The 23749-nt window shown below is 43.1% G+C and overlaps 1 protein-coding gene across 1 annotated transcript in view; it reads left to right on the top strand.

The window, feature by feature from the left end:
• Window positions 1–11143: 11143 nt before the first annotated feature.
• DZANK1 (double zinc ribbon and ankyrin repeat domains 1) overlaps window positions 11144–23749 on the top strand; it is a 115089-nt gene continuing 102483 nt past the window's right edge. The window contains exons 1-2 of the mRNA XM_036245926.1: window positions 11144–11253; window positions 14563–14716. Of these exons, the coding sequence (XP_036101819.1) occupies window positions 11145–11253; window positions 14563–14716 (263 nt within the window). The 5' untranslated portion in view covers window position 11144. The remainder of the gene's footprint in view (window positions 11254–14562; window positions 14717–23749) is intronic.

Raw genomic sequence — 23749 nt, 5'->3', positions numbered from 1 at the left:
TATTCCCTTAGCCTTTTTTTGTCTGGGAAGCTCTTTATTTGATCTTCTATTTTGAATGATAGCCTTACTGGGTAGAGTAGTCTTGGATTCAGATTCTTGTTTTTCATGACTTTGATTACTTCATGCCATTCTCTTCTGGCCTGTAGTGTTTCTTGTGAGAAGTCAGCTGAGAGCCTTATGGGGTTCCCTTTGTAGGTAACCTGTTGCTTATCTCTTGCTGCTTTTAGGATTCTCTCTTTGTCTTTAATTTGTGGCATTTTAATTACTATGTGTCTTGGTGTGGGCCTGTTTGGGTTCTTCTTACTTGGGACTCTCTGTGCTTCTTGGACTTGAATGCCTTCTTCCTTCACCAAATTAGGGAAGTTTTCTCTCACTATTTTTTTGAATATATTCTCTATTCCTTGCTCATTTTCTTCTTCTTCGGGGACTCCTATGATGCGAATATTATTTTATTTCCAGTTGTCCCATAGTTCTCTTAAGCTGTCTTCCTGTTTTTTAATAGTTTTTTCCTTTTGTTTTTCTGATTGGTTGATTTTTTCTACCCTGTCTTCTAATTCACTGATCCGGTCCTCAGCTTCCTCTACTCTGCTTTTTAAACCTTCCAATGTGTTTTTCATTTCTGATATGTCATTTTTGATCTCTTCTTGTTGGTTTTTATTTTCCAATTGGCTTATTTTCAGTGTCTCTATGTCCTTACTCATGCTGTTCAGCTTCCTCAAGATCAAGGCTCTGAATTCTAGCTCTGTTAACATGCCTAATTGCTCCACATTGATCTCATCTTTGGTGGTGGTCTCTTGCTCTTTCATTTGGCTTCTGTTTCTGTGTTTCAACATTTTGGCTATCCCTGTGGGCTTTGGAGCCTGTCAAGTTCTCCCTGTGGGTGTTGGTGTTCTGCTGTTTGTGGCTCCCTCTCCTGTGTTTAGATGAGCGAGGGAGGACCCACGTTGAACACCACTGTCAAGTCTTACTTTCCTGGTTAAAGTTGCCAGCCCAGGAAAGGTACTGTTATCCTCTAGCTTTTTGCCTGGAGGCTAGCAGTCTAGGTTACTTGATGAGTTTTGGGTTGTCAGTTGATTGAACAACTCCCTCTGGTGCTCAGCCAAGGGGCTTTCACGGGGGTGGGGCAGATGCTGGTTGTTAGTGAGCCTCAATTAGCACTTCAATGGCCCACAGGGTGGGGTTGGATCTCCGAGGGAGGGGCTGCTGCCTCTCTCAGAGCCCTGGGAAGGAGCAATGTGGCCACTGTCCTGAGTGGCTGCACTCAGCCAAAGCTCTGAGCGCCCTCCAAACCCCGAGTGTCCCGACTCAGTTCCAGTCCAGTCTGCCCTCCCTCTGCCGGAGCCCAAGGTGAGTGGCTGTGGCTGTTTCAGCCTCTGTCCCGGCTGCGCTGTGGAGCCGCCTGGGAGTGTAACCCGAGGGCGCTGCTCCCAGCTAAGGCCGCTGCGGACCTGCAGGCCGTGGGCTCCCAGCCTCGTCTCCTGCCTTCGCAAGCCTACCGGGATGGAGTCAGTGTCCCTGGTTATATGGTCCTCACCAGCTGCTTTTCTGTTGCTTTTTCCCGTCGATTTGTCTGTGTTATAGTTGTAATTCCAGTTTGGTTCTGGGAGACGGTCTGTGTAGCTCCGTTCACTCTGCCACCATTTTTCCTGACCCCTTTAAATTTTTTAAAACTTATCTTTACTGTTGAATATATTACAGATGTTTCTCTTTTTCTCCCTATTGATCCCCTTCTCCCTACTCCTGCCCCGCTCCTGCCTTTCCCCACACTGTTGTCTGTGTCCATTGGTTATGCATATTTCTTCCCACCACCCCATCCCCCTTCCCTCTGAGGTTTGTCAGTCTAACAACCAAATTGTACTTCTTAATCCCTTCACCTTTTTCACCCATTCCCCCAACCCCCCTCCCATCTGTCAACCAACAAAATGTTCTCTGTATCTATGAGAATGTTTCTGTTCTGCTTGTTCATTTTGTTTGTAGATTCAGTTGTCGATAGATACGTATTTATTGCCATTTTGTTTGCTCATATTTTTTGTCTTCTCGTTCTTCAAGAAGACCCTTCAGCATTTCCAATAATAATGGTTTGGTGGTGATTAACTGCTTTAGCTTTTTATTGTTTGGGAAACTCTTCATGTGACCATCGATTCTAAATGATAGCTTTTCAGGATAGAGTAATCTTGGTTGTTGGTTCTTGCTTTTCATCACTCTGAATATTTCTTGCCACTCCCCTCTGGCCTGCAAAGTTTCTTTTGAGAAATCATTTGGCAGTCTTATGGGAACTCCCTTGTAGGTAACTAGCTGCCTTTCTCTTGCTGCTTTTAAGATTCTCTCTTTGTCTTGAACCTTTTGCATTTTGTATTTTTTATTTTTATCCTCACTCGAGGACATTTTTTGATATTTTGTTCAGATAGAGTGGGGGGAAGAGAGAGAGAGAGAGAGAGAGAGAGAGAGAGAGAAACATCAATGTGAAAGGGACACATTGAGTGGCTGCCACCCACACGACCCAACCAGGGCCGGGGACACACTGCAACTGAGGTACATGCCCTTAGCGGGAACCGAACCCCGGTCTCTCCGGACCGCAGGTCGATGCTCTAACCGCTGAGCCAAACCGGCTAGGGCAACCTTTTGCATTTTGATGATGATGTGTCTTGGTGTGGACCTCTTGGGGTTCATCTTGTTTGGGGCTCCCTGTGCTTCCTGGACTTCTATGTCTGTTTCCTTCACCAAGTTAGGGAAGTTTTTTGTCATTATTGTTTCATATAGGTTTTCAATTTCTTGTTCTCTCTCTTCTTCTTCTGGCACCCCCATGATGCAAATGTTGGTATGCTTGAAGTTGTCCCAGAGGCTCCTTACACTATCCTCATTTTTTTGGATTCTTTTTTCTTTTTGCTGTTCTGATTGGGTGTTTTTTGCTTTCTTATATTCCAAATCCATGGTTTGCTTTTTTACTTTACCTACTCTACTATTGAGTCTGTGTAAATTATTTTTTATTTCAAGTAGTGCCTCCTTCATTTCTAACTGGTCCTTTTTTATGCTCTTAAGGCCCTCACTACGTTCACTGAAGTTCTCACTAAGTTCATTGAGCATCTTTATGCAGTATTTTGAACTCTGCATCTGATAGGTTGCTTATCTCCATTTGGCTTAGTTCTTTTCCTGGAGTTTTGTTTTGTTTTTTCATTTGAGACCTGTTTCTTTGTCTCCTCATTTTGGCTGCCCCCCTGTGTTTGTTTCTATGTGTTAGGTAGAGTTGCTATGTCTCCCGCAGTTCCTACGGTGGCCTATTATAGTAGGTGTCCTGTAGGTCCAGTGGCACAGCCTCCCTGATCTCCCAACTGGGCCCTCGAGGTGTACCCCTCATGTGGACTTTACACCCTTCTGTTGTAATTGAGTCTTGATTGCTGTTGGCACATCAGTGAGAGGGTTTTACTTAGGCTGATCAGCTGCAAGGACTGGCTGTGTCCTCTATCCATGGATCTCTGACTATCTTGGATGATCAGCTGTGCAGGGGCCCACAACACAGAGCAAGATTTACTTTAGCAGGGCTCTGGTACCCATCGAGTCTGTTCCTTAAGTGTGTCACTTATGGAAGTGGTTGGGTGGTTGTGCTTTCCAGTGTTCTGAAGCTGTCCACTGGGTATGCTGACTCTGGGCTGTTGTAGACCAACAAGACAGACCAGACTCAGACTCCAAACTGGGTTCAAATTAAGAGAGCTTTATTAGCCACGCGGTGACTGTCCCATCCTACACAGAAGAGAGAGCAGCCCCGAGTTCAGGAGGTGGGTTGCTTATATAGTTGACTTAGCCCCTGTTAAGGAATTTGGGTTAAGGGTCTGTGAGCAAGCAAGCACAGAAGCAGATATTTGCAGTTAGCTGTTATGCCTGAGGGAACAATCAGTTTCTGTGTACACAAAGCAATGGTTATCTATGCAATGTAGTGGTTATCTATTAGCAGATAGTTCTTACCATTCCCTTAAAATCCAGGGGGCAAGGTCATGTGTTTGTCCTTTACATTCCCCACTAGTCTTAGGGTTAAATCAAATCTTTGATTCTAAAGTGTGTTCAATTTCTTTCACTGTGGCTAGCCTCTGATAAGGAGTGCTAAGAACCATAAGCTTAACAGCCTGTACTTTTTCTCTAAAAAACGGCATTAAGCGATTAATTAGGATTGGGCCACAAGTTAATATTAATAGGAGGAGGACTAAAGGGCTTGCAAGGCTAGTGATAAGAGTAGTGAACCATGGGGACCAATTAAAGAGGTTCTCATACCAATTCTTAGAGGTGGATAGAGCCTGTTCTCATTCATCTAGTCACTGTCTAACTAATTTTATGCTTTCTCTAATAATACCAGATTGGTTAGCATAAAAGCAACAGGTTTCTCCTAAGGCTAAACAGAGAAGAAATAAACCTGTGGAATAATGTTAGCAAGAATACATAAGTCTTTGGTTCCAATGGGAAAGATGCAGGGAGTCAGTCCTGAGGCGCAAGCAAACCAAGTCCCAGGGGGTGCAGTTAGGACCCAAGTCTCTTGTGATGAGGGGCTTAATGGGGTTAGAGTGGTAGCATCCCCACATGAGTCTGCATAAGGGGAAGAGCTTAGGTTGTAGTTGCCAATGATGAAGCATGTCCCCTGTCCTTGTAGGACTCTGAGGGTCAGGCGGGGGCCTGTACCTTCATAGCAGTGGCCGCCCTTGAGTGCATCTAAATTGGATAGGTGCTTTACTGGCAATCAGAGTCAGAAAAGAGACTAGGAGGAAATCCTGGAGAGCTTTATCTTCAGGGGATCCTTGGTCTGCTGTAAGGCCCATTGTTCAGGTATTTGCTCAGGGTATGTTTTCTTTACCTGAGTGTGGTGAATCCAAAATTTCCATCCTGCTACCTTCAGAGCGGTGGGCATAGTCAGGATAACAGGAAAAAGGCCAGTCCAGTGAGGCTCGAGGGAAGCAGGCTGATGTTTCTTGACCCAGACCCAGTCACCCGGGGCGAAGTCGTGCAGTGGTTTCTGGGGTGCCCCAGGTTGGGGTCTGGTGTCCTTGATTAGCTGTGGGGTCTGTTCTCTCAGCTTCTGGATTGCCTGCAAAGAGCTGAGGAGGTTATGGTTACCCAGGTTGGCTAAGACCTCATCCCCGATTTGGGGTAGAATAAGGGGAGGTTGGCCAAACATGATTTTAAATGGGGTAAAACCCTTAAGATAAGGGGTACAGTGCACATGAAGGAGAGCAAAAGAAAGGAGTCTTACCCAGTTATCACCTGTCTTAAGGTGGAGCTTAGTTAAAGTTTCCTTTAATGTCTTATTCATTCTTTCTACCTGTCTTGGGCTCTGACACAATGCAATTTCCAAGTAATCCCTAAAGCTTTAGCTAACAATTTTGTGGTTTGAGCAATGAATGCCGGGCCATTGTCGGACCCCAGAGCTAGAGGGATGCCAAATCGGGGGACTATCTCAGAGAGCAGTAACCAAGCTACTATGGTTGCAGTTTCAGTCTTGGTAGGAAAAGCCTCAGTCCAACCGGAGTAGGTATCTATGAAAACAAGCAGATATTTATAGCTATATTGGCCAGAGGTGACCTCAATAAAGTCAATCTCCCAGTGGTCACCAGGAGCTGTGCCTCGTTCTTGGGTCCCGAGGTCTGTTTTTTCCCGAGGGTGAGAGTTGACTTGGGCACAGGTAGGGTATCCCCTTATTTCAGATTCTGTCCATCTGTTGAGGTTTGGGACATAAAAGTTCCAGGCTATGAGAATGAAGAGTTTAGTCTTGCCATGGTGGGTGCCCTGATGGAGCCGAGAGATCAGCTTTTCGCCTAGGGCCGTAGGTAAGAGGATCCTCCCATTGGGGAGAAGCCTCTAGCCTCGAGGCCCCTGGTTCCAGTTGAGCCTCCGTCCAAGTTCTTCCTCCTCTTGGGTATAGGAGGGCTCTTTGGGGAGACTTTCCCCTGGAAGGACTGGAAAGATCTAGTGGCCCCACTGGTCTTAGGGCATCCTCCTTGGCTGTCTGATCGGCGAATGCGTTCCCCTTTCTTCAGGGATGTCGGAGTTCTGGTGGCCCCAGCAGTGGATAATGGCCACTTTTGTTGATAGCCAAGTGGCCTCTAGGAAGGCAAGAATTTCTTCTTTATTTTTGATGTTTCCCTCCTGAGGTTAGGAGCCCCCTTTCTTGGTAGAGGGCCCCATGGACATGGGCTGTGGCGAAGGCATACCGGCTGTCAGTGTAGATGTTTACTGACTTGCCTTTCGCCCATCTTAAAGCCTGAGTTAGAGCAATTAGTTCAGCCCTCTGAGCTGAAGTCTCGTGCCCTAGTGCCTGGGCCCAGATGACCTTATCTTGTGTGACAACCACCACTCCCGCATATTGGACTCCTTCCCAGATGAAGCTGCTCCCATTTGTATAGAGAGCATGCTCTGGAGTTGGGAGAGGGTTGTCAGTTAGGTCAGACCTCAGGTTAGTTAGAGTCTCAAGAATGTCTGAGCAATCACGAAGGGGAGCCTGAGGGTCATCGTTAGGCAGCAGGGTAGCTGGATTGAGAGCAGAGGTCTTCAGGAACTGGATTCGGGAGGAGTCTAAGAGGAGTACCTGGTATTGGGTGATTCGGGCATTAGACATCCACCAGTCTGGAGGGCTCCTGAGGAGAGCCTCAACAGAGTGTGCCCCAATAATCTGGAGGTCTTACCCTAAGGTTAGCTTTGATGCTTCTTTAACTAAAATAGCAGTAGCTGCTATGGCCCGCAGGCAACTGGGCCAGCCGGAGGCTACCGAGTCTAATCTCTTAGATAAGTAGGCAACTGGTCTCTTCCAGGGCCCTAATGATTGGGTTAGGACCCCTTTGGCAATGCCTTGAATCTCAGAGACAAGAGCTGAAAGGGCTTAGTGATATCAGGCAGAGCTAGGGCTGATGCAGACATTAAGGGCATTTTTAGTTTCTCAAAGGCCTGTTGTTCTATCTCAGTCCAGATTAAGGCATTGTCTCCCCCCCCTGTGCTCACATAGGGAGGCGTAGCCATCTCTGCAAAGCTAGAGATCCAGAGGCGGCAGTACCCTACAGCCCCAAGAAATTCCTGAACCTGACTCTTGGTCATGGGGGTAGGGATTTTCATGATAGCCTCTATCCTGCTATTGGGGAGCGACCGTTTTCTTTCTTTGAGTTCATAACCTAGGTAGGTTGAGGTGGTGGTGCATAATTGAGCTTTCTTGGCTGAGACCCGATATCCTAAGTGTTCTAACTCTAGTAGGAGTGCCTTCGAGGCCTCCTCACATTCAAGAAGAGAAGCGGCTGCTAGAAGCAAATCATCTACGTACTGTAACAGGGTGACGTGTTGGTACCTTTCCCGGAACAGTTGGAGGTCCTTGCTTAAGGCCTCATCGAAGATGGTGGGAGAGTTCTTGAAACCTTGAGGCAGTCAGGTCCAGGTCAGTTGTCCTGAGAATCCCCTTTCCGGGTCAACCCATTTGAAGGCAAAGATGGATTGGCTGAGAGGCGATAAAGGAATTGAAAAGAAGGCGTCCTTGAGGTCCAAGACAGTATAGTAAACACGGTTAGGAGGGATTGGGCTCAGAAGCGTGTAAGGGTTCGGAACCGTGGGGTGGATGGTTCCACCCAAGTGTTTACTTCCCTTAAATCTTGGACTGGCCTAAAATCCTCAGTTCCAAACTTCTTAACCAGCAAGAGGGGAGTGTTCCAGGCCAACTGGCAAGGCTTTAAAATTCCAGCTTCTCTGAGTCTATTAATATGCGTAGTTATTCCTAGTTTGGCCTTTATGGAGATCGGGTATTGGCAGATGAGGTCCTTAGGTTTCTGTTGGGCCCCCCTCTTAGGGCAGTCCATTTTCCAATGACCATATTCTTTGCAGTAGGCACATTGGTTAGGGTCAAGAAGTAGCGAGATTGTTGCCTTAGGTCTCCGTGGGGTTGGCCCTATGTTCTTAGGCCTATTTCCTCGTTGCCCTTTTTGATTCTCTTGAAGAGCGGCTATGATTACTCTTGTGACTTTTTTAGTACTGGCCATTTCTGGGTTGTCCCGGTTGTTAAATACTCTCTGAGCTATTTCAACTAACTCACTAAGATTCTTTCCTTCAAAATCCTCTAATTTCTGGAGTTTCTTCCTAATGTCTGGGGCCGACTGGGTGACAAAGCAATATTAATTGCCCGTCTATTCTCAGGGGCCTCCCGGTCTATGGGAGTAAAGAGGCGATAAGCCTCCATGAGACATTCAAGAAAGGCCGCTGGGAATTCTGCAGTTTGAACAGTCTCGCTTGCCTTAGACAGATTAGTTGGCTTTTTGGCTGCTCCACGGAGGCCCTGAAGTAGAGATCAGTGATACCGGTTTAAAGCCTCCTTTCCTTGATCAGTGTTCGGGTCCCAATTGGGTTGGGTAGTTGGGAGGTAGGCTGCTATTTGGGCCGGATCTGTGAGGGGTTGGCCGTCTGGCCTGAGGACGGATATTGCTGCCTCTCCTCGGAGGTGAACAGGACCTGCAACAATTGCTGACAGTCATCCCAAGTGGGCCAATGGGTATGGAAGACTGTCTCTAGGAGAGAGATTAAACCTTGGGGTTTATCAGAGAAGGAAGGGTTCTGTTGTTTCCAAGTATACAGGTCGCTAGTTGAGAAGGGGACATAAACCATGAAGGGCCGAGTCTGGTCTCCACCTGGTGGTGGAGCAACCTGACGGAGGGGCAGGATGGCAGCCAAGGAGTCTGGCGCCTGTGGAGGAGGGTTATAAGGGGGTGCCGCCATGTGTATGGGAAGGACTGAGCAGCTGAAGGGCTTCAGCCTCTCCGGCCACTGCAGCAGCAGCAGCAGGTGGCAGAGACCAATAAGGGGGTGGCCCCACAGGGTCAGTGAGGGGATCTTCTGGGGGACCTGAAAGAACAGGGTAAAGCCTTTGGGAGAGAGCAGGAGCCGAGGGCTTCTGAGGCTTCTGCAGAAGCTGGGCAATTAAAATCTTCTCCCTATTAGGGCTCGAACATTTCTTAATATAATTAGGGTTGTCAGTAGCTATGTCAATCCAAATATCAATGTAAGGAGTTTTGTCTGGGTGTCTGGGAGTCCCGTAGATGACGCCTCAAACTGCAAACAAAGAGCTTAAGTCAAAAGTGTCCTGGGAGGGCCAATTGACCTGGAAAGTGGGCCACTCCAATTCACACAAAGTGCGCAAGAATCCAGGGTCTACTGAAGTGCTGTAACCTGAGGTGCGCTTGGAAAAGTCTGAGAAGTTATTAAGGAGACATTGAAGAGGGGTCCTAGGTCCTGAAGGTCCCTGACCGATTTTGAAGGACACAGGCTGGCACAGCACAAAAACACAAAACACAAAAGGACAAATAAGACAGACAAAAAAACCAGACAAACCGAACCGGGGCCAAAAGCAAGGTCTCACTATGGCCCTGGGGCTGGATCTATGTGCTGCATCCAGCAGATCCACTTCCCCTTACTCTGCAGAGTTTTTCAGAAACAGACTTACTGAGGGACGTCTCATCTGCTGAACCGAACCTGGGCCCAGGGTTTCCAGATGCCCTCTAGATGGAATTTTGGAGTGGAGACAATTCCAGGGCAGAATGGCGTCCGCGGAGGAATGTCTCTCCGAGGCCTTCCCCTAGACCGCCCGTTCGCTCCTGGGATGGATCTGTCTCCCGGAGTCTGAGGAGGTCAACCCACCGAAGTGGGGGACCTCATTTTTCTATCTTGCTGGGGCCTCCAAACGTTGTAGACCAACGAGACAGACCAGACTCGTACTCCGAACTAGGTTCAAATTAAGAGAGCTTTATTAGCCACGTGGTGACTGTCCCATCCTACACAGAGGAGAGAGCAGCCCCGAGCTCAGGGGGTAGGTTGCTTATATAGTTGACTTAGCCACTGTTAAGGAATTTGGGTTAAGGGTATGCTAGCAAGCAAGCAAGCACAGAAGCAGATATTTGCAGTTAGCTATTATGCCTGAGGGCATAATCAGTTTCTGTGTACAAAGCAATGGTTATCTATACAATGCAGTGGTTATCTATTAGCAGATAGTTCTTGCCATTCCCTTAAAATCCAGGGGCAAGGTCATGTGTTTGTCCTTTACAGAGCCAGGTCTACCACTGTCTGGTGTTCTACCCAGGGCCACCAGGCATAAGCTACAGAGCAGTCTGCAGATGGCTGCTTCTTGTTCTGGGCTTGGAGGTGCCCAGGAAAAGTCATGTTGTGAACCAAGGCTGGCTGCTTCTAGTGCCAGGCCTGGGGCCACTTAACGAGAGGTATGGGGTTTGCTGATACCAGATGCTGCTTATTTGAAAGAATTTAGGAAAATCTGAAGCAGGATCAGAGAGAGGCCATTCCTTTGGTAAAACTGGCAATAGCTTGGGTGGGCCTGAAAGTTGGGTGGGGCAGGGCCTCAGGGAGTCACCAGGGTGGGGCAAATAGTGTAAGCCAGGATGCTGGAATCCCAGATATGGCAATCATCTGCCTGGCCTGTGGGGGAAGGGCTCACCAAAGGAACAAAGGCCTCTGACGGCATGTTTGTCTAGGAGAAAGCTGCCTCTACAGCCTTGCCCCAATGTCAAACAATTCAGTTCTTCCCCATATGTCTTTGGTACCTTTCGAGCTGCCTCTCCCATGCTGGATCCTGGAGGGTACGAGTCTGAGTAAGTTTGTGCACGGGCCCTTTAAGAGGACCTGCCTGGAGCTTCAGCAGTGTCAGCCTCCTCAATCTCAGTTCCTGCTGGCTTTTTTAGGCAGAAGTTATGGGGACTTCTCTTCCTGGCACTGGAATCCTGAGCTAGCGGTCTGGTATGGGAGGGGGACCCCTCAATCCTCAGGGAGGACCTTCACAGCCAAGGTGACCCTCCTGACTTTTACTTGCCACACGTGGATGTGGGACCAGCCCGTCCGGCTTCCATCCCTCCTACCAGTCCCCATGTGTTTGCTTCTTTAATTTCGTAGTTGTAGGACTTTCATGCAGCTCAGTTTCAGGCAGTTTGGAATGATGTTTATTCTGTAGGCTAGTTGTAACTTTGATGTGGTTGCGGGAGGACACGATACCACGTTTAACTACGCCACTATCTTGACCGGAAGTCTACTAGTTTTATGTATTTAAATGAGGTGCTTCTCTTCAGCTTCTGTGTTCAAATATAGGTGGCCATTGGCATTTATTTTCATCTTTTTTTTTAATGTAAGCAGAGAAAATGACTGCTGGTTCAGTGTGTGTTCCTCAGATCATACCACTGCGAGTGCCTCAGCCTGGAAAAGCCAACCATGAAATTAGTAACAATACACTTTTGGAAATGAAATCAGGTAAGAATCAAGCATACTTGAAATGTTTTATCATCCTCACCCGAGGATATTTTTCCATTTTTTGTACAGATAGAGTGGGAGGGAGAGAGAGGAAGGGAGAGAGAGAGAGAAACATCGACGTGAAGGGACACATCGAGTGGCTGCCACCCGCACGACCAACCAGGGTCGGGGACAAACTGCAACCGAAGTACGTGCCCTTAGCGGGAACCGAACCCGGGTCTCTCCGGACCGCAGGCCAACGCTCTAACCGCTGAGCCAAACGAGCCAGGGCCATACTTGAAATGTTTTAAAATAACATGGCCATACTCTTTATGTTCATCTGATTGTTGATTTTCTTCTTTCCATGTTTTCTGTAATCAGGACTTTGGCAAGTTTATAAAACTTCCAAAATTTGCAACAGTGTTATACTTGGCGGTTTATAGAATGGTGTATATTTAGATTGAAATGATTAGCTTTGACTACCCTTTCATTTGTATAGCTACATAATTGCAGCAATGCCTTGACTCACCTTAGTACAGGTTAAGATGTCCCAGTACTTCCTGAAATAGTCTCAGGATGCTCATTATTTGCTGGGATAATAAATCTGACCTAACACAGACTCTCCACTCAAATTGGAGATTGAATGAATTCTGGCTTTGACAACTTCTTGTGATTTCTGCTATATTATTTAGCCCTTCTGAGTCTCAGTTTTCTCATAAGATAGTGATGATAATATTTACCACTTAGAGCCACTGTGAGGTTTAAATGAGTTGATGTGAAGTATGCAGGGTCTGGCATGTAGTAATGCCAAAATAAATCTTAGCTGTTATTATAGAAATAAGCAGTGAATATGTTTTCTATTAATGCCAGAAGTAGGAATACACACACACACACACACACACACATACACACACACATATACATACACATATATATTTACATATGCACATGTATAATATAAGGAGGAGGGAAAGTTTTATAGATAAAATATATAAACAAATACTTGTCTAAAACAGACTTTGAGATTCCAATATACTTTATTAATTGATATGAATAAAAATGATCTGTTTTTATGTTATGACCCCTGTGCTTCCTAGGCCGAGAGTTTCAACTAAAAATATATTACATTATGCTATGTCTCCCTTTATTTTAAAAACTAATATGTTTTTAAAATTCTCAAAGCACGCCCGGCTGGTGTGGCTCAGTGGTTGAGCATCGACCCATGCACTAAGAGATCATTGGTTCAATTCCCCGTCAGGGCACATGGCCAGGTTGTGGGCCTGATCCCCACTTGGGGGCATGTAGGAGGTGGCCAATCAATGTTCTCTCTCATTGATGTTTTCATCTCTCTCTCCCTCTCCCTTACTGTGTCTCTAATATATCAATAAAGAAAAATTTTTTTTTTTTAAATTCTCAAAGCAAAATACAAATTTTAATATATGTGCCCATGACTCTTAGAAGTTGGATGGTTATTGACAAGTGATGATATGAATAAGAGGGTATTCAAATGATCTAATATTTAAAATGTCTAATAAATAAGAGGTTCTATAATTCAGTAACAAAAAGCGTAATAATAACCCAATAAAAATTGACAAAGATTGTGAAAGGACATTTTATAGGAAAGGATATATAAGTGTATCTTAAACATGTGAGAATATGCTTCTACCTACCCCTTTACTTATTGCTGAGCAGACCTAATCCCTTGCTTTATTTACTCCATTGCATTTACTTAGCATTCAACAGATTGTATATCATTTTTTTTGTTTGTTTACTATTTGTGTGTTCTTTCTAAAATGGAAGCTCCTTGAGAGCAGGGACCTTGCTCACTAATGTATCCCCAGTGCCTAAAACAGTGTCTGGCACATAATGGGTACTTGGTAACTATCTGTTGAAGAAGTGAAAGAATCTTACTCAAAATGTAATTAAAACTACAAGATACTTTTTTTTTTTTTTTTACCTGATAGATTGGCAAAAATAAAATAAAAATTGACAGCACATGCAGTTGCTGAGACTGTGGGTGAATAGGCACTTTCATGAATTGTTTCAGCATCCATGGAGGGAAGTTTGGCAATATTAACCCAAAGTACAAATGCATGTATCTTTTGACTCAACAGTGCTAGTTCTACATATTTTACAAATATACTTAAAAGAAGTTTTTTCAATGTTATTCATTACAGTGCTTGTAATGAAAAATAAAGAGAAAACATTTAGATGTCCATCTGTAGAGGGTTGGTTAAATTATGGTTTATCTATATAAGCCAGAGAATATGATACAGCCATAACAAAGAAAGGCATACTCTTTACATGCATATAAAACAATATCCAAGATATATTGTTAAATGAAAAAATAAATGTGTGGAACAGGGTATGATATGCCACATTTGTATAAAAAGAGTAAGGGAAATCAGATACATTTATGGGCCCTGGCTGATTTGGCTCAGCGGTTAGAGTGTTGGCCTATGGACCAGAGAGTCCTGGGTTTAGTTCCTGCTAAGGGTATGTACCTCTGTTGCAGTTTGTTCCGGGCCCTGGTCGAGGTCGTGTGGGTGGCAGCCAGTCAATGTGTCTCTCTCACATCCATGTTTCTCTCTGTCTCCCTCCCTCTCTCCCTCCTGCTCTGTCTGATGATAAATGCAAAAATGTCCTTGGGTGAGGATAAAAAAAAGATACATTTATGCCCGTTATGGATGTTTTGAAAGGATACTCAAGATTTCATTAATTGCCTTTGGGCAGCTGATGTTAGGAGTGGGAAGGAGAACTTTAATTATATATCATTTTTTGACATTTTGAATCTTGACTTATATGAATTTATTACCTTTAAAAATATTCGAAGAAGTGTAGGAATGAATAATTTACCAAGTCCAAAAAATATATAAAAGCATGTCTTAAGCAATGCTCAAAAAAAGAAAATTTAGCTCCTACTTTGTAAATGGCTCTTCTTAAAATAGGCACCTACTCTATTTGTATCAATGCCCCATTGGAGATGCAGAATAGCATAGTGGTTCAAGAACATGTGCTATGGATCCAAATGAGCAGAAGTCAAACCACAACTCTGCTGTTATTTAACAGATTTCTTAACCTCTCTGGGACTCAGATTCCTCATCTATAAAGTGGGTATAAAATAGGATCTCTCTAATAGGGTTGTACAGAAGAAATGAGTTTATTCATGTAAGGCACAGTGAGTAGCATAGAGATGGAATTCAATTATTGTTATTGGTATTTATTTCTACAATATATAAAAAAATCTCATTAAATAACTGACCTATCGGCATTATTCAAGGACTTGTTACTTAAGTATTAATGATAGTTATCCTGTTTTGGGTTTTTCAGATACTCCAGATGTCAACATATATTATACCCTGGATGGCAGCAAGCCTGAATTTCTAAAGAGAATTGGTTATGGTGAAAATAATACGTTTAAGTATACAAAGCCTATTAGTCTGCCTGATGGAAAAATACAAGTTAAAGCTATTGCAGTCTCTAAGTAAGTTAAGAGCATGGTGATTAAAATAATTTACAATATAATGATGTTTTACTTTTATTTCTTTCTGTGAGAATCAGTGCTGGACTAGAAAGGCACTAAAGACAAAATATTTTAATTTCAGCATATATCTGTAACTTTTTTTTTTTAATCCTCACCCGAGGACATTTTTCCATTTTTTGTACAGAGTGGGAGGGAGAGAGAGGAAGAGAGAGAGAGAGAAACATCGATGTGAAAGGGACACATCGAGTGGCTGCCACCCGCACGACCAACCAGGGCCGGGGACAAACTGCAACCAAGGTACATGCCCTTAGCGGGAACCGAACCCGGGTCTCTCTGGACTGCAGGCGGGCGCTCTAACCGCTGAGCCAAACCGGCCAGGGCTGTAACTTTTGTTTTTTGTCTTCTATTGAGATATACTGTAAAGTGCAGAAATAATAGAGTACAACTCAATGAAATGCTATGTATATTAATACTGTTTTTATTTTGAATCCACATTGGACTTCCAGGAACCTTTTCAGGGTTTGGGACCTCTGAAGAGATTCAAGCTGTGAAGGAAATACTGTTTTTAGTGGATAGTTCTTTATTCCCAGGACACAGCCTTCAACCACCATGATTGTTCTCTGTTTAATTTTGTATTGATTTAGTTGGCCTTGAAAGCTACTGTTACTTCCAGTTGTTGGATATTAGCTATTTTATTCCTCTCTTTGTCCTTTCTTTCCTATTCAATGACTTTTACCACTTTACCACTATGGAAACACGTTTTAATTTGGAAACCTTGTGTTGTAGAGAAAAAACTCAATTGCTTCGCAAGTTTGTGATAGAGGAAACATTTTGTGCAGTAAGACAGCTTTGGCCACATTTTTGGAATACTTTTAGGCCCAAACCAATGCTTGGCTGGACAAGGTACTACTTTAAAAATGATTCTCAGCCCTGGCCGGTTTGGCTCAGCGGTTGGAGCATTGGCCTGCGGTACAGAGAGACCCGGGTTCAGTTCCCGCTAAGGGCACGTACCTCGGTTGCAGTTTGTCCCCGGCCCTGGTTGGTCGTGCGGGTGGCAGCCACTCGATGTGTCCCTTCACGTCGATGTTTCTCTCTCTCTCTCTTCCTCTCTCTCCCTCCTGCTCTATCTGAACAGAAAATGGAAAAATGTCCTCGGGTGAGGATAAAAAAAAAATGATTCTCAGTGCTCTCTCTGGTGGCTGAGCTACTGCATGGCTTTTTAAGGAAAGGTACAAATTCTACACTGGAGATTGTTTTGAAATTGAAAAAATTTTTTAAAGAACAAAATAACAATGAAACCAAACAACCCCCTTGTACACATTATTCTTCTTTATTAAAACATTGAAATTTGTGATTTTTCCTACTTGCCAACACACTTCTATCAAAACAAGTCTTCTCAATTATGAAAAATGAACAAGATAAATAGGACTCTCCTGCCTAATGCTTTAAGACAGGCTCCTTTAGAAGCTGCGGATAGTGGTGAAATACAGTAGTAATATAATGGCAAATTACGTAGTTTGAAGGAATTAAAGCTTCTAAAGAGTATAAAACATAAGATGATTCTTTATGCTTCTTACCATCTTGCTCTGTGCCCACTGTCTGTTCTGAAAGCAATGTTAGTAGTCAAGGTGTGCTCAGTTTGGGGAAAGTATTTATAGAAAAAAAATGAGTTTTCTACACAATAGAAAAATTAGTGCTTGTATACATTTGCGATAAAATAGGTTTTTTTGGAAATTACACTGCTTCATTCAAGTCTGTTTCAAGGTATTAAAATAATTAGTTTTTTAAGACAAAAGATTTTAAATGAGACTGTTATGCATTAAAGGCCGGCAGTGGGGATGGGCCAGGATCGCCCTGGCCGTCTCCTCCCAGTGGGCCGCGGGCTCAGCAGGCACTTCAGGCCCTGGCCAGGCCTGCCTCCCTGTCTGCTCCACGCCCCACCCCTGGCGGTGGGTCGGTGGCCAGCTGCTGCTGTCCGGGCTCCGCCTTTTCCTCCTCCACCTTGGCCTTGGCTTCTGTGGCACCAAGTGCTGGGCTTGTTGTTTGGACCGGCGGGACTGCTGGCGCGAGAAGTCACAGCTGACTCTGCCAGACCTTGGAGCATGCGCTCAGCTACCTCCTTCCGTTGTAGCTGGTGCGCTTGGTTCCTCAGGTCCTGGATGTCTCAACTGGCGTGACACAAGACTGCCAGGAGCATCCAGGCAACATGACCTGCAGCCTCCCAATGGGCCCTTTGAATGTTCCGTTCCAGTGTTTCCAAAGCCTTCCGTACCTGGTCAGGCTGGGAACGTACAGTGTCCCAGTCTTCTGGTGCCATCCCGGCCATCAGGTACACTGCCCCTGGGTACCAGAGGTACCCATCCACCTGAGTCTTCTCCTGGCTAGGGGCTGTTGGGGTACCCACCTCAGCGTCTACTCCAAGTGTCATTGATGGGGGATGCAGGGGAGGTTTCGGAGGTGAGATACCCAGTGTAAAGAAAGCTGCAGAGCCCACATCAGGAGGAAGCAGCAGCCGCTGCAGCAGCGGCATTTAAAAAAAATCCTTACCTGAGGATACTTTTTTTCCCCATTTATTTTCAGATAGAGTGGGAGAGAGGGGGAGGGGGGGAGACAAAGGAGAGAGAGAAACATTGTGTGAGAGAGACATATCGATTGTTTGCCTCCCACACACCCTGACCAGGGCCCTGGACCAAACTGTAACCGAGGTATGTGCCCTTTACCAGAATTGAACCCACAGCTCTTTAATCTGCAGACCAACGCTCTAACCACTGAGCCAAACCAGTCAGGGCAATGGCCATTTTTTAATTGGATTGTTTGTCTTACTTTTCTTGAGTTGTATAAGTTCTTTATATATTTTAGAAATTAACTCCTTATCAGATAGTATCATTGGTAAGTATGTTCTCCCATACTGTGGGTTCCCTTTTCATTTTGACGATGATTTTCTTTGCTATACAGAAGCTTTTTAGTTTAATGTAGTCCCATTTGTTTATTTTTTCCTGTGTTTCCCTTGCCCTAAGAGATATATCAGCAAAAATATTGCTACATGAGATGTCTGAGATTTTACTACCTATGTTTTGTTCTAGGATATTTATGGTTTTGTGACTTACATTTAAGGCTTTTATCAATTTGGAGTTTATTCTTGTTTATGGTGTAAATTGATGCTCTAGTTTCTTATTTTTGCATATACCTGTCAAATTTTCCCAACACCATTTATTGAAGAGACTTGTTACTCCATTGTGTGCTCTTGCCTCCTTTGACAAATATTAATTGACCATAAAGGCTTGGGTTGATTTCTGTGCTTTCTGTTGTTTCATTGATCTGTATTTCTGTTCTTCTGCTGGTACCAGGCTGTTTTGATTATAATGTCTGTGTAGTATAGTTTGATATCAGATATTGTGACCCCTCCAACTTTGTTCTTCATTCTCAACAGTGCTGAGGTTGTTTGGGGTCTTTATTGGTTCCATATAAAGTTTTGGAATATTTATTCTAGATCTGTGAAATATACCATTGGTATTTTAATAGGAATTGCATTGAGTCTATAGATTGCTTTGGGTAGTATGTACATTTTAATGATGTTGATTCTTCCAATCCATGAACATGGTACATGCTGCCACTTGTTTGTATTTTCCTCAGTTTCTTTCTTCAATGTCCATAGTTTTCCAAGTACAGGTCTTTTACCTCCTTGTTTAATTTTAATCCTAGGCATCTTATTTTTTTGTTTTTGCAATGGCAAATGGGATTGTTTTCTTTCTGAGTGTTCATTATTAGTCTATAAAACTGCTACCCATTTCTGGATATTAATTTTGTATCCTGGTACTTTGCCGAATTTATTTATTAAATCTGGTAGTTTTTTAGTGGAGTCTTTAGGGTTTTCTGTGTACAATATCATCTTATTTGCAAATAATGACAGGTTTACTTCCTCTTTTCCAATATGTATGCCTTTTAGTTATTCTTGTCTTATCCCTGTGGCTAGGACTTCCAGTACTAAGAATAGGAGTGGTGGAAGTGGACATCTCTGTCTTGTTCCTGATCTTAAGGGAAATGCTTTTAGTTTTTTCTCATTGAGTATGATGTTGGCTGTGGGTTTGTCATATATGACCATTATTATGTTGAAGTATGATCCCTCTATTCCCACTTTGCTGAGAGTTTTTATCATAAATGGGTACTGGGTTTTACTGAATGCTTTTCTGCATTTATTGATATGATCATGTGATTTAAAAATATATTTATTGATATTTTAGAGAGAGAGGAAGGGAGAGAGAGATGTAAACATCAATGTGAGGGAGAAACATCAATCAGCTACCTCCTGCACAACCTTGCTGGGGATGGAGCCTGCAACCTGGGCATGTGCACTGACTGGGAATTGAACTGGGACGTCTCAAATCATGGGATGACGCTCAATCCACTGAGTGACACCTGCTGAGCTGATTTTTATCCTTCACTTATATATATGATGTACCACATTTTGTGAATATTGTACCAGCTTTGTATCCGCAGAATAAATGCCCCATGGTCATGGTGTATGATCTTTTTAGTGAATTCCTGAATCTAATTTGCTAACATTTTGTTGATTATTTTAGCATTTATGTTTATCAGGAATATTAGCCTGTACTTTTCTTTCTTTGTAGTATCTTTATCTGGTTTTGGAATTAGGATAATACCGGCATCTTAAAAAGAGCTTGGAAGTCTTCCCTCCTCTTCAATTGTTTGGAATAGTTTGAGGAGGATAGGTGTTAGTTCGTCTTTGAATATTTGTTTAAAATTGCCTGTGAAGCCATTGGTTCAAGACTTTTGGCCCTGGCCGGTTTGGCTCAGCGGTTAGAGCCTCAGCCTGTGGTCCAGAGAGACCCAGGTTTGGATCCTGCTAAGGGCACGTACTTGGGTTGTGGTTTGTCCCCGGCCCTGGTTGGGTAGTATTGGTGGCAACCACTCGATGTGTCCCTTTCACGTTGATGTTTCTCTCTCTCTCTCTCCCTCCCACTCTATCTGAACAAAATATGGAAAAATGTCCTCGGGTGAGGATTAAAAAAGAAAGAAAAGAAAGACTTTTGTTTGCTGGGAGTTTTTTTTATTCTTCAATTTTTTTTAGTAGTTATATAACTTTATTCAGGTTTCTGATTCTTTCTGATTGACTTTTGGATGATTCTTTGTTTCTAGGTATTTGTCCATTGCCCAGTTGTGTAATTTGTTGGCATATAGTTGTTCATAGAATATTCTTACAACCATTTGTATTTCTTTGATGTCACTTGTAATGTTGTCTCTTTCATTTCTGATTTTATTCATTAGAGTCCTGTCTGTTTTTTTTCTTGCTGAGTCTTTTTTTAAAAAATTTAATTAATTAATTTATTCTTGTTATAGATGTTTCTTCTTTTCCCCCCACTGATCCCCCCCCCCCCCGTCCCAGCTTTGTTGTCCATGTCCATTGTTCATGTACACACGCATATAAGTTCTGTGGTTTATCTCTCCCCCACCACCCTCTTCTGGGGATTGTCAGTCTGTACTCCACTTCCACATCTCTGGGACTACCCCATTCCTCAGACTGTTATGTTCTTTATATTTCCACAAATAAGTGAGATCATATGATACTTGTCTTTCTCTGTTTGGCTTGTTTCGCTTAGGAAAATACTTTTCAGGTCCTTCCATGTAGTCTCAAAGGATAAGAGATCTTTCTTTCTTATAGTACATAGTACTCCATTGTGTATATGTACCACAGCTTTTTTATTCATTCGTCTGCTGATGGACAGACATTTGGGCTGTTTCCAGATCTTAGCTATTGTAAATAGTGCTGCTACAAATATGGGGTACATATATTCTTTCTGATTGGTGTTTCAGGCTTCTTAGGGTATATTCCTAGAAGTGGTATCACTGGGTCAAATGGAAGTTCAATTTTTAATTTTTTGAGATAACACCATATTGTTTTTCATCGTGGCTACACCAGTCTGCATTCCCACCAGCAGTGTACTAGAGTCCCCTTCTCTTTTTTTTTTTTTATCCTCACCCGAGGATATTTTTCCATTTTTTGTACAGATACAGTGGGAGGGAAAGAGAGGAAGAGAGAGAGAGAGAAACATCAATGTGAAGGGACACATCGAGTGGCTGCCACCCGCACGACCAACCAGGGCCGGGGACAAACTGCAACCGAAGTACGTGCCCTTAGCGGGAACCGAACCCGGGTCTCTCCGGACCGCAGGCCAACGCTCTAACCGCTGAGCCAAACTGGCCAGGGCTAGAGTCCCCTTTTCTCCACACCCTCGCCAACACTTGTTGTTTGATGATTTGTTGATGGCGGCCATTCTGACAGGTGTGAGGTGATACCTCATTGTTGTTTTAATTTGCATCTCTCTGATGATTAGTGATGTTGAGCGTTTCTCATGTCTCTTAGCCATTTTTATGTCCTGTTTGGAGAGGTGTCTATTTAGTTCCTCTGCCCATTTTTTAATGGGGTTCTTTGTCTTCCTTTTGTTGAGTTGTATGAGTACTCTATATATATTGGAAATTAACCCGTTATCTGATATATCATTGGCAATCATGCTCTCCCATGCAGTGGGTTGCCTTTTCATTTTGATGATTGTATCTTTTGCTGTGCAGAAACATTTGAGTTTGATGTGGTCCCATGTGTTCATTTTCTGCTTTGTTTCTGTTGCCTTAGGTGATGTATCAGTGAAAATTCTGCTGCATATGATGTCTGAAATTTTGTTGCCTACAGTTTCTTCTAGGATTTTTATGGATTGATGAGGCACATTTAAGTCTTTTATCGATTTTGAGTTTATTCTTGTGTATGGTATAAGTTGATGGTCTGGTTTTATTTTTTTGCATGTAGCTGTCCAATTTTCCCAACACTATTTATTTATTTATTTATTTTTAATCATCACAGGAGGGCATTTTTGCATTTTATCTAGAGATATAGAGTGGGAGGGAGAGAAAGAGGAAGAGAGAAACATCGATGTTAGAAAGACACTTCAAGTGGTTGCCACCCACATGACCCCAACTGGGGCTGGGGACAAACTGAAACCGAGATACGTGCCCTTATCCAGAACAGAACCCAGGACTCTGGTCTGCGGGCCAATGCTCTAATCTCTGAGCCAAACCGGCCAGGGCCCAACACCATTTATTAAAGAGACTGTCTTTACTCCACTGTATGCTCTTGCCTCCTTTGTCAAATATTAATTGGGGTCCATTTTTGGGTTCTCTGTTCTGTTCCACTGATCCATATGCCTGTTCTTATGCCCGTACCAGGCTGTTTTGATTACAGTGGCTTTGTATTATAATGTGAAATCTGGTAATGTGATCCCTCCTACTTTGTTCTTCTTTTTCAAGATTGCTGTGGCTATTTGAAGTCTTTTTTGGTTCCATGTGAACTTTTGAAGTATTTGTTCTAGTTCTGTGAAGTATGTCGTTGGTATTTTGATGGGGATTGCATTGAATCTATAGATTGCTTTGGGTAGCATGGACATTTTAATGATGTTAATTCTTCCAATCCATAAACAAGGTATGTCCTTCTACTTTTTTATATCTTCCTTTATTTCTTTTTTCAATGCCCTGTAGTTTTCTGTGAATAGGTTATTTATTTCTTTGGTTAAGTTTATTCCTAGGTATCTTAATTTTTTTGCCATGATGGTAAATGGGATTGTTTTTTTAGTTTCTCTTTCTGTGAGTTAATCATTGGTGTATAAGAATGCCATGGATTTCATGACGTTAATTTTGTATCCTGCTTCTTTGCCATATTTATTTATTAAGTCTAGTTAATTTTTGATGGAGTCTTTGGGGTTTTCTATGTATAGTATCATGTCATCTGCGAATAATGAGAGTTTTACTTCCTCCTTTCCCATTTGGATCCTTTTTATTTTTTCTTTTCTTTTTTTCTTCACTCGAGGACATTTTTCCATTTTTTGTTCAGGTAGAGTGGGAGGGAGAGAGAAGAACAGAGAGAGAGAGAGAGAGAAACATCGATGTGAAAGGGACACATCAAGCGGCTGCCACCCGCACAACCGACCAGGGCCGGGGACAAACTGCAACTGAAGTACGCGCCCCTAGCAGGAACCGAACCCGGGTCTCTCAGGACCGCAGGCCGATGCTCTAACCGCTGAGCCAAACCGGCCAGGGCTGGATCCTTTTTATTTTTTCTTCCTGTCTGATTGCTGTGGCTACGACTTCCAGTACTATGTTAAATAACAGTGGTGAAAGTGGGCATCCTTGTTTTGTTCCTGTTCTTAAGGGAAATGCTTTTAGTTTCTGCCCATTGAGTATGATGTTGGCTGTAGGTCTCTCATATATGCCCTTTATTATGTCGAGATATGATCCCTCTATTCCCACACTGCTGAGCTTTTTTATCAGAAATGGATGCTGGATTTTGTCAAATGCTTTTTCAACATCTATTGATATGATCATGTGGTTTTTATTTTTTATTTTATTTATGCAGTATATCACATTTATTGATTTGCAAATATTGTATTAGCCTTGCATCACTGGAATGCATCTTACTTGGTCGTGGTGAATAATTTTTTTGGTGTATTGCTGGATCCGATTTGCTATATTTTGTTGTAGGTTTTGGTGTCTGTGTTCATCAGGGATATATTGGCTTGTAGTTTTCTTTCTTTGTAATGTCTTTTTCTGGTTTTGGTATTACAATTATTCTGGCCTCATAAAAGGAGTTTGGAAATCTTCCTTCTTCTTGAATATTTTGAAGTAATTTGAGGAGAGTGAGTGTTAGTTCTTTTTTGAATGTTTGGTAAAACTCCCCTGTGAAGCCATTCGGGCCTGGGCTTTTGTTTTCTGGGAAAGTCTTGATTACCTCTTCAGTTTTCTTAGTTGTTACTGGTCTGTTCAAGTTTTCTATCTCTTCCTGGTCCAGTTTTGGGAGACTGTGTGTTTCCAGAAATTTGTGCATTTTGCTTAGATTGTTGAATTCATTGCCATGTAATTGTTCATAGTAGTTGTTAACAATCTTTTGTATTTCTGTGGTGTCAGTTGTTACTTCTCTTTCATTTCTGATTTTGTGTATTTTGGTTCTCTCTTTGTTTCTTGGTGAGTCTA

This window comes from Molossus molossus, unplaced genomic scaffold, assembly GCF_014108415.1.
Source record: "Molossus molossus isolate mMolMol1 unplaced genomic scaffold, mMolMol1.p scaffold_m16_p_6, whole genome shotgun sequence".
Lineage (NCBI taxonomy): Eukaryota > Metazoa > Chordata > Mammalia > Chiroptera > Molossidae > Molossus > Molossus molossus.
This window is presented reverse-complemented; position numbering and strand designations above follow the sequence as displayed.